The sequence below is a fragment of the Pyxicephalus adspersus genome, chromosome 12 (genome assembly GCF_032062135.1).
Source record: "Pyxicephalus adspersus chromosome 12, UCB_Pads_2.0, whole genome shotgun sequence".
Classification (NCBI taxonomy): Eukaryota; Metazoa; Chordata; class Amphibia; order Anura; family Pyxicephalidae; genus Pyxicephalus; species Pyxicephalus adspersus.
The window spans coordinates 10,668,461-10,680,207 of NC_092869.1; the positions used below are offsets into that span (position 1 = coordinate 10,668,461).

Sequence of the window (11,747 nt, forward strand, 5' to 3'; positions counted from 1 at the left end):
CCTCCACCTGACTTCTGCACTGAACGGTTGTTGGTATGATCCTAGTGAAACCCTAGGATCACCTAAGAACACACAATGTGGTCCTCCTGCATCAGGCCTACCTTCCTAAAGCAGAAATATTTTGGCAAACAAGTGTTTAATGCCCAGTCTAAGGGATGGGGACCTGAAAATGCCATGATCAGCCATTGAAACTGTGAAAGACAACAAGCCAAGCTTACTTACCTTCAAACCTGGAAGTTGTCCAGCGCCACTGTCAGCTCACCACTTGCAGAAGGTATTGGGACCTTGTTTGTGAGATTCCATCCAGAAAAATAATATCAGAATTCAGATTTGTGATGCAACCGAAAAGCTATTCTTCCTTGGTGGAAACAAAGCTAAAATACATAAATATAAACAAAAAGGTGGGGTGCTGAAAAATGGCAGTGGGCTCCAAGAGCTCTAAGGCTCTAATCAATGAATATTAAACATTTAAAACTATAACAGGAAAACAGTTTGTAAACTGAATGACCTGAGCATAGTAAATAGATGTATGTGTGCAGACAACTTTAAGGCATGATAGAGATTCCCTTTAGATTTGGGCTACATATTTGCAAATGGAGTTGCTTATAGTAAAAACAATTAATGCTCCCCTCACAGAAAAGGAAGATTCTTATTAACTGTCCAATACCATCAGGGAGACTTCTGATCAATCATAACTATTCTGCAGCATGACAATAATGTCTGACATATGGTTCAAAAAGTTTGAGAACTATAATATTGTAAAAAAGAATAAAGAATCATTTAAAAGATGAAATTGCTCCCACAGGGCCCAGATATCTGACTCTTGAAGCCATTCTGGGACTACTTACAAAGACAAAAGAAAATAAGACAGCCAAAGTCTGTGTTGGCAACACTTTACCAAGTTCTCCAAGGTGCTTTACTTTACTTTACATACTGAAAGGTTGATTACACCATGGGTTCAATACATGGGAATGTTAAAACAAATGCCCATAACAGTAAAGCACCTTATTTATTTTAGGTATTTCATCCTAATTATAACAAACGTATTCAGAGAAATATTGAGCACATGAGTTATGACTTCCTCCTGACTTTAAGCCTGCATGCTTGCTTTGGGTCAGTGATTGGGAAAATAATGAAGACAATTGATCAGCATGACAGCTAGGTAACTACATTTCTTTTCAATGCTGGGGGGGTGCAAAATTGGACTTTTCAGTCTAGCAGGGTTGCAGTAAAAAGAGGTATGGCTGCAATAAAAATAGAAAAACTTGGTTCCTCTATTATAAACACTGATGGGTAAAGGAGGGAAATATGTAGGAAAAAGATAGAGAACTCTCCCATACAACTGTAATACTGTATTACACATTTTAAAACAAACCGTTGCCTTGTCTCCGCTGGGCAAAGCAATCAGTAATCTTCAATGCCTTTTCCCCATGCCATTCCTTCACACCCAAAGCATACTTTCACATAGACTGATTTTTACATGTTGCTCAAAGTTGCTCTTTAACCACTTCAGCTCTCGCAACAATATAACCCCTACTGATCAGGGCAATTTTTACTTTTCTGCTACCTTTGTACTTGTAAGGTCACTTTAAGTGATAAAAAATACAGATCAGGGGTCACCACTTTGATCTGCAGAGGGATAGAATGGATTAAATACAATGTAACAATATTGTATCTCTAAATCAAACCCTTGAACAGCCCATTTTGAGGGCTGTTCCCATCTCTGCTGTATGTCACAAAAAGTTTTGGCTGTCAAGTTGATGCATTGGGGGGTCTTCAATCATTCATCTGCTCAGGGCTTCATATTCACCTGATTGGATATCCTCATCCAGTTAATAATTCTTCAGTGTTTTATATGCATGTTACAATTCTGAAAGTAAGCAAGAAGCCCTGATATAGATAAGAATATATTTTTTAAAGCTGAAGAACTTATATAAATGAAAGATACTGCTGAAGATTCTGTATACCGCATGGTATTTTTGCAAACATGTTAAACATGTAAACAAGGTTTGAAACAAAAATACCAATTGTTCATAAATATACATTTATGTGCACTGCTGAAATTTATTTTATTTCAATCTAATTTATATTTAATCGACTTGTTTTATTTTATTAGAGAAGGACGATAGTCCTGGATACCAATTATAAGCTGGCAGGAGCCATACTAAGAGGAAGAAAGATCAAAGTAAAAAGCACGATGTCTCATCTCTGAACTAGTGCTGTGCCTTTACTTGTCTAATCAAAGCTGGCTGTGAGGCTATGGAAAAAATCAAATGCATACAGCATCAACAGTGTTTAGTAATTATAGGTTATTTTCTATGATGCATTTATACTACATGCTGATATGATGCAAAGCAACATGAAGCAAAATGTTTTACTGAGTGTCTGCAAGTGCTGAGTCAAGTATCCTAGGATAACCTATTTGGTCACATTTTTAGAACACAATTCTAGACACAGAATACCCTGGGGAATGCCCACCATGCATGCCCAATCTACATTTGTGATCCTTCCACAAATCATATGATGGAATTGTCTAAAATAAAAACTATGAAAAGTGTTATTAACAGTTGCTAACTTAGAAATTGGAGCATAGTGACAGACATGGGTACAGTTGTAGGATCACATTATTATTTACTTGAATCAGACTGTTAAATCTAATTAATTTCTTGTATAAACGGAATAACTGTTACACCTAACACAAAAGGATAACTGTGTCCTACTTCTGGAGTAAATAGTCAGAGGATTTCAGAATTCCAGTAAGTGAGTGTAAGGTCCGTTAGTGTCAAGCTGCAAAACTTGTCTGTTTCCATATGTCCCATGATGCAGGACAGCTCCAGCTTCCACCCAGCTAGGATGAGATTCCAATTCTTGCTGGCACTGAGAAATGAACTGTGCAAACAACTCCATACCAAGCACCTTGTCTGCATTTGCATGGTACTGCATGCTGCGGCCCTTTGCCTTTCCACCAAGAGTTGCCTGGGGAACAATCAGAACGTCTCCTGGAAGATCAATAACTGAAACACGTTTCCCAGTATCTGATTCACTTAGTTTTACATTCACCACTGAATTCACTGAAAAAGAGACACACCGCAAGCTTTACTTAAAAAACTAAAAACATATAAGAATACAAAATGGTTACAGGTCAGAGGGACTCTTAGTTTTATATTTGGCATTTCAGGGGTATTACTGGATTTTCTTAAAGTAATATGATCATTCTGAAGCCATCTTATTTGTACTTAAAGTGACAGCACCTATTTCCTAACTCATGTGTCAAATACTACTTACAAAAAGGTTCCTCTTTAATGTTTTATTTTGAATTATTACGTAGCACATCTGTCAGTAAAGGGCTGTGCCCACCAAAACCTAATCACACGAATACTTTTTTGATAATCAAAGTCTCTTTAATTTATTAGAAATCAACGCAAGCGCTTTAAAAATTAAGAAAAGACAAATATGCTTGTGGTAGAGCAGACTTTATTTCTAATATAAGGATGTATGGGAGCTTACGATCCATTATTGCCTAGTGAACTAAAAGGTACCTGGTCTGAGTACTGTAGTAAGTAGAGACTGTGCTCTTTCAGCAGAAAACTAACCGCCACCAAAGATGTGTGATCTACTGATATACCTATATACAAATGGTTACATAATGATCCTTACCTATTTTTGGAATGACATCTTTGGTTGCTCCTTTAAAAAAGCATAAATAGATAACCATACCCCTTTGAATCTGCAATGAGAGAAAAAAAGAATGTTTAAATAAGAATTAGCTATGCAGTATGCTCCTAATAAAGACAAAACTACTTTCACTGGTTTATAAATCTTATAAAGATTTTATTAGGAGGATAAATCCACCTTTGTACAGGCACCTCCTGTTAGAAGGTGACAGCCATGTCCTGCTTTGGTACCCTATTACATACATATGCCCTAACTCATCCCAATGATATATTTTAAGGATAGGTCTATCAGTATTCCTGCAACTGGTGGCATGTAGCCATGTAGAACAGGTAATATCAAGATAGTTCTACAAACAAGATCACAAGTGCATAGTATATACAGTATAAAAAGGATAAGTCTTTTGGTGACTTTGCAGCTATAGAAGCATAACCCTAACACATCCCAATGGCAAAGTATATATTATAAAGATTGGTCTATAGGTGATGCTGCAGCTAATATACCCTAAACCATCCTATTTGTGAAATATACATTATAAAAGGTGGTTCTTCAGGTAGTGACACATTACCCTAACTCATCTTTATTATAATGTATTTAATATTATCATTATTATTATTATTATTATTAATAATAATAATAATAATAATAATAAACAGGATTTATATAGCACCAACATATTACGCAGCCCTGTACATTACCCTAACTCATCTTTATTATATTTTATTTATTATTATTATTATAATAATATTATCATTAATAATAAACAGGATTTATATAACAACAACATATTACGCAGCCCTGTACATTACCCTAACTCATCTTTATTATATTTTATTTATTATTATTATTATTATTATTATTAACCAAATGCAAATCTGGTCACTTTTTAGTAAAAGCAGTAATTAAACAATACATATTAACAGAAGGTATAAAGGGTAGAAAATACAGGAGATTGTATAGTGAAACACTAAAACAAGCAAATCTAATGTTCCAAACTAAAAGTGCTGAAGAACTTAAGGACAACATTGTAAAAAGTGTGGAAGATAACTGGCCACAGCTTAAAAGCAAGCTGAAACAGTAGTAGACATAAAGAAACAAAAAAAATGAGAATTGGTTTGATGAGGAGATTCAAATGGCAGCAGATAAGAAAAAATGAAGAAAGAAGAAAAAAACCTACTTAAAGCAACATTATCCAATGCAGAACACTAAAGCAGTAAAAGTTAAAGCATGCAGGGTGTCGAGAAGAAAAAGCCAGTCAACTGAAAGCAAGGAAGCCATAGAGAGAACAAGTGTAGAAAGTTCTTCATATAGGCTAGGAAAACACCTAAAACCTTCCATTCCAGAAATAACCTTGGCCTTATGATTATGATTAAATGATTATCATAATCTGTTATCATAAATGATTAACAGAAGGCATCAATACTAATAATCTAACCATGGGAAAAATCCAAGTAAAAAAAATCAAATAAGGAGGACATATTGGTGTCAGCAGATCGATACGTTTTTTAAAATCTGAACTAAATGAAGAATAATAAAGCCCATGGTAGAGAGATAAAAGCCAACATTGTTTAAATGCAGTATACAATATCAGTGGGCAAAGCTAAACATATTGATAGTTAGAAATATTGTAGTTATACATAGTTAGACATATTGATAGTTAGACATTTAGAATGAGGCACTTTTACCAAAAGAAAGGTGGAATAATTATACCCATACATGGGAGACAAGAGACAAGAATATAAAGAAAAGTTTGCAGAGACAATCATGGCATTACTCCCCAAATGTAGAATACAAAGTTTTCTTGGTTTTGCTTTACCACTGGCTGTTGGAGTATGCTGAATGAGTAATTGGTGACTACCAAAGCGGGTTTGGATTTGGATGATCAAACTTTGACCACATATATATATACAGCGAGACAAACCATTGTAAAAATGTACTCAATATGGCATAGTAGCACATTGTCCATTTGTAGATGGTAAATAAGCTTTTACAAAGTTTATAAAGAAAAACTGCTTTCAAGGATTCCCGGAAAAACAGCATTGGAGGTAGGAATGATTTTGAGGAGCAAGAATGAACACCAGAATGATTAATGCAACCTTTTGCAATGAATAAAGGAACAAACAGGAATACTCATCGGTACTATCACTAATTCTGGCCCTTAAAGCAGTCATGAGAAAATGATTATTATTGGGATTAAAGATATAGATTATGAAGGCAATACAGGATACAGAATGAGTCAGATAGATGCATATGCTGACACGTACCTTTTGTTAAAAACAAAAGCAAAATATCTTTGTCTTATAAATCTGGAGTACTTAAGAGTGACTAAAACAGCAGAATGTATTAGAAGAGATCTACAGTTAGGTAATAAGAGTCTGGAAAATGTGAATGCATTTAGGTACCTAGAATCAATGTTAAGTTGTCACAACAATATAGTGGATGAAATTAAAGAAAAGCTAAGGAAATATGTTATTTTGCTTTCAGGAAGTTTTTTTTCTTTTTTCATCTTGAACAGTGACAGTAGAATACAAAGCTTTAAAGCTGTGGTAAAACTCGTAGCTACCTACAGATCTGGTGTGTGGACAGTAGCAAAGTAATAATGCATTAAATACCTTCAGAAGAAGATTTTAAGATTATTAATATTATTACACAGTATTTATACAGCGCCATCATATTACGCAGCGTTGTACAAAGTCCATAGTTGTGACACTGTCCCTCAAAGGGGCCCACAATCTAAAGTCCCTACATGCCATTATCATATGTCATTAATGTAGACCAAGGTCAACTAACAAGGTCAACCCTTAACTAGGATGGGTAAAACAAGAACTTAAGGAAAAATGTTAAAATATTTGGATGTTGGAAGAAGATAGAATCCATGACAGACCTAAAGAAACTGGAGAGAGGTCGCTATAGACATGACCCTGTGAAGGCGGAATGCCTCTGTGGCCAAGACCCATGCAGGGTCGTAGAGTCTGAGGACTAAGAATAAAAAAGTATTGCAAAAAGTCCTGTATGCTGAATATGAATGCAAGCCTGTATTGGAGTTAGTCTACAAAAGGATCTGGTAAAATACACGGATAATACATGCCACTAAAGTGCATGCCAGCAGAAGCAAAGTTTTCACTACAACTGCATCTATTTTACAATTTAAGGGATAGTACACAAAGGTTCCAATTAATAAAGAGATCAGACTTGTGTATCAATCAAACATTGCATCTATGAACGATTGATTACATCCAATGAGAATTCCGATTGCTGTCCATCTGGAGAAAATAACTGGAATCTTTTATACATGTGTGCAGTGTTCTGGGGCTTCTGATTGAGCAATTACTGGATTTTTGGAAGTGGATCTGCTTGTGTACAATAGGTTTACTGTTTAGGTTACTTGGATGTATCTGTGTCACTCATCTTATTCATAAATGTTTACTTTGTACAGTGCAATAAAGGATGATAGAGAGGTCAGATGATTGTCATTGGAAATTATACTTTATGATGGTTTCTAGTGAAAGATTAATAAAAGAGCATTGTACACACTACAGTTCTGTTCTATGTAGCGATATGGGTGGACGGGTGAATGGCACCCTACTCTGTTCTATAGGTGGATTGATTAACAATATCAGTGGACAGCTGAACACATTTCAAGTGCTTGCCATGCTCATTCTCGGGCAAGAATCATCTGACATGTGTACATAGCTTTAGATATGGAAAGCAGCACTAGAAAACACAATACTTAAAGCGTACCTAAACTCAGAATTTTCATTTACATAAAAGGGTAGACAACACAAGTGCAACACACTTTTTTTGCAGCACCACCCTAATTCTTTATCACCTACGTCACACATCCTGGGAGGCTCTTGGGTGCGCCTTCTGCACATGCCGGAGCATCTCAGGCATGCGCAGAAGGAGCCCTTTTGTGAAAAGAGAAAAAAAATTGCCAATCTCACACATGCACAGATTTATCCCATCTACATCACCCGATCTCTCGCCTGGGTCGGGTGGCGTAGGAGAAAAAGAAGCCGAAAAAAGGAGGAGAAGATGGAGGCCCCCGAAGCGCCAGCCTGAGGACAGATGCCAGGATGATGTGGGACCTGATAGAAGAGACCTGCGGATGGATCGGACCTCCCTGTGGGTTTGAAGGTAAGAGTATTTTTGTTGTTATTGGGTACATTTGAGTTTAGTTCCTCTTTAACCACCTGGGCGTTACACTGATGTCTAGATTTCTGTTCCAAAAGCGGTACACTATTTTTCATAAAAATTTTTTTTTTTTTAAATTGTAGACCTGTAACTTACAGAAATATGTCCGAACAGGGTTCTAGTAGATATCATGAATACAAATAATGTTTGAAACACACAATCATGTAAACAAAAAAAAAAATTACTTTTAATAAAATTAAATAAAAGACACAAAAATCAGCTTAAACAAGAATACATAAATAAATGAAAAATACTGAAAATGCGATAATTCGGTATAATGTATAGTAATATATTTTTCTAAAACACCTCCCTAGTGTCCGTCACATACCTATAGACAAAACCACATAAATATATTTTCTATTATTTTGTATTGGATTGGATACAGGAGTTTGTATTCAATCCAATACAAAATGTGTTTGAATGACTTTCAATTTGAATTTCCCGCACACGCGCCAACGTCATCGCCGAGGGACACGCTACAGACGGAAAAAAAAGAAGCCGGCCGGCTTCTGCTTCTCCGCCGGCCGCCTTCTTCTTCTCGGAGAAGGCACCCGACGCTGGAGATCGACGCTGGAACACGACGCTGGATGATCGCAGCGGGACCAGGTAAGTGATCGATAAACCCGAACTTTTCTCACTGTATTTTCATACAGTGAGAAAAGTTCGGGTTTATCCATAATTGTAATTTTTTTTAACCCGAACCAAGGTCGGGTTTAACGGTCGGGTGGTTAACCAATACTGCCATATGTAAAACAATATACACATTGGATATAAAAAGTCTCAGAGTGAGTAAAACTAGTATCACATATCTAGTTTAATATAGTCGTGAAGATCACCTAAGCAATATTAGACAATAATCAGATGTGACAATGTCATATTACTGCAAAGTTTGGCAGTGATACTTGCAGAATTTCTTATGGCAATCAATGCAGTTAAAAATAAATTCTGAAGTATTTTAATAGAATTTTTCTCATATGGCCTTATGATCCTAAACAATGGGCCTGATTTAATAAAGCTCTCCAAGGCTGGAGAGGATACACTTACATCAGGGAAGTTGGGTGATTGAGCAAACCTGGAATGGGTCTGGTCCAGGATAGAAAACATTTGTTAACAAAGAGAAAAATGACTTGGGAAATCCATTCCAGGTTTGCTGGATCACCCAGCTTCACTGAGGAAAGTGTATCCTCTCTCCAGCAATGGAGAGCTTTAATAAATCAGGGTCTATATAAAAGCATGCTGCATGAATTAATATTTGTTTTATGATTTGTTGGTGTATTATACAAGACGTGATTCATCTACAAGTGAAAGTCATCCTTTGCTGAGCTGTTCACATATTCATCATTCTCTTAAAGAGCAGAACTTCCATACATGAAATGATCTGACAGGTGTTGGCCAAAGGAACCATTATACTTATGATGGAACCATTATAATTATGTTGGATCACCCCACTCTATTCTACATGCATCAATATACTCTTTGATCTGTTACTGAAACCTTCTGCCAAGACTCTTTTATATTATATATGTTGGTCTCAGTTGGCTGGGATACTGGATTTACCTGCTGTCATTTTGCTTATTATTATACCAGGAATTTGAGCATCTCTTGTGAAGCATGTTGCTGTAGATTATCTTGGTGTGGTTGACAATGTGCCTGTTGAATTAGGTAGATGTATAATTACAGGTAGCCCCTGAATTAGGAACATCCAACGGGGCTTCCCTGCTCACTCGTGTGCAGGACAGAGGCTTGAAGGCGGCAGTTTGCATGACTTGCAGAAGAAATCTTTTGCTAAACACAGCTGATGTTGTGGGTGATCCAAGGAGCCGAGCTGATCTGTAATATCTTGTAACTCTTTGATGACCAAGACAAACTCTGCAGTTGTTTCTTTTTGCATATCAAAGCATATCAAAGTTTTTTTTTTAGCTTTGTTTGTAATTTACTTTTATTTTATACAGTAACTGACACCTCACTGCCTAAAATGTTGAGACAAACATCTGTCCAAATCGCATTTATTAAAATAATGTACCTGTTCTGACTTACACACAAATTCAACTTAAGAACAAGAAGTCCCTATCTCGTATGTAACCCGGGGACTACCTGTACTGACACTTATTGGACTTCTATTGTATACTGAACATCCAGTTTTTGTTGGTTGTGTTTCATCACATGTATACTAGGCAAATAGAGGTATTGATTTACAACATACCATAAATACATTGTATGTACTAGGGCCTGTGTACATTTTAGATTGTGCTAATTCATAATTGTCCTTTGTAACCTGATAAATTAAAAGGTATTTCTTAATATACTTAGGTTGCTGTGTTCCCATATGTTGCTGATTTACTCTTTCAATACATCAACTATTATATGTAAGGGCCTTGGATTTAATTTAAACATAAATTAAATATCTAGGCTTTTCCCTATACAGGTAGTCCCCGAGTTAAGGTCATCTGACCTATGGACAACTCCTAGATACTAACAGGCTTCCCTGCTGGTTTGTGTGCAGGAGGGAGGCTTGAGGGGGGGAGGGGGGTTTGCATGACTTGCAGAAGAAATCTTTTGCTGTTCTGCAAGCTCTTGTAACTCTTTAATGACCAATACAAACTCAACAGCTGTTTCTTTTTGCATATCAAAGCACAGCTTGCTCCAGAAGTTAATGAATCTAGGCTCCACAAAGTTTTTTCTTTTTTTCTATGTTTGCGATTACCTCACTGTGAGGATTTTATGCAATAATTGACACCATGCTGCCTAAAAATATGTTGAGATAAACAACTGTCCTAATTGCATTTATTAAAATAATTGACCTACATACAAATTCAACTTAAGAACAAACCTACAGTCCCTATCTTGTATGTAACCCTGGGACTACCTGTATTATGTAGTTTTGATACAATAAAGAAAAAAGGGATTGTACATTCAGATTTTAGAATTCTCTATTTAAAAAACAGGGAATCGGACAATCCATTAAACAGTCCCTGATGGGAATCAATTTCTGCTATTGGAGCACATAGACTTGGAAGATTCCCATGAGGGAATGTATGATGAAAAGAGCCTATAGTATATGGCTGGACTGAATAGAAAACATTCTCTCTAGTTCATTGTCCTATTGCCATGAAGCCAATGTTGTTTGTTCTTCCTTAAGATGGAAACAATTGCATGAAGTGTCAGACATAGGAAGGCGCAGTGCACGAGGGCCACAATGAGCCCAACAGGGGCCAGTCAGTTCTGGACAGGGGCCCACTGTTGGCTATGTTCGCCACTGGTTCCATGTAAACTGGACAACTGGATCTCCAATTTGGACAACGTCCATAATGGCTGTTACTGGACCTATTACAATCACATGCCACCAAAAACATGCAGTTAGGTTAAATGGCTTTCCCCAAAAATTGCCGTTGGAGTGTGGTAATGACATTTGACTTTGGTAGGGGCATTAGATTGTGGCCCCTTTGAGGGACAGCTAGTGACATGACTATGGACTTTGTACAGCGCTGCGTAATATGATGGCGCTATATAAATACTGTGTAATAATAGTAACTGATTGTAGGAAAAGATCATTTGATATGACATCCCCCCCCCACGCTTCTCTCCACCAGTCACCTGATCTGTCTGCCTAAGGCATAACCTTGCACCTCAGGTTCATGTTTGTAGATTGATGGTGACCAACCTTCATAATGAAATGCACATAAGACTTTCTCAATTAGAATCAGACACACATTGGTGGCCACCAGGCCGCAGTACATATTCCAGAATGCCCTGACAATGGATCATATAGCTGGGGCTGGTAAAAGTGACTGCTGCTACTCACCGTCCATGCACAGCTTGCCAGCGGCTCCACTCTGCGCCTTCTGATTGGACGAAGAGGAGAGAGGCTTGGAACGCATACT

The 11,747-nt window shown here is 36.9% G+C and overlaps 1 protein-coding gene across 1 annotated transcript; it reads right to left on the reverse strand.

Annotated features, from left to right (window-relative positions):
- Positions 1-986: 986 nt before the first annotated feature.
- On the reverse strand, positions 987-11,744 carry DTD2 (D-aminoacyl-tRNA deacylase 2). The gene is made up of 4 exons (XM_072428746.1): positions 11,669-11,744; positions 6,593-6,651; positions 3,658-3,727; positions 987-3,071 (listed from the first exon to the last, which is right to left on the reverse strand). Exons 1-4 carry the CDS (start codon positions 11,742-11,744, stop codon positions 2,746-2,748), a joined length of 531 nt encoding a protein of 176 aa, XP_072284847.1. The 3' UTR covers positions 987-2,745.
- Positions 11,745-11,747: the final 3 nt, after the last annotated feature.

Bases quoted from the DNA above. Each gene is read 5' to 3' on its own strand.
- DTD2 (XM_072428746.1), bottom strand. From the start codon at position 11,744: ATGCGTTCCAAGCCTCTCTCCTCTTCGTCCAATCAGAAGGCGCAGAGT. The intron at 3,728-6,592 runs GTCATGTCTATA...CTCTCATTGCAG, and splicing joins AGGCATTCCGCCTTCACAGG to ATTCAAAGGGGTATGGTTAT. The intron at 3,072-3,657 runs GTAAGGATCATT...TCTCTTTTTCAG, and splicing joins AGATGTCATTCCAAAAATAG to TGAATTCAGTGGTGAATGTA.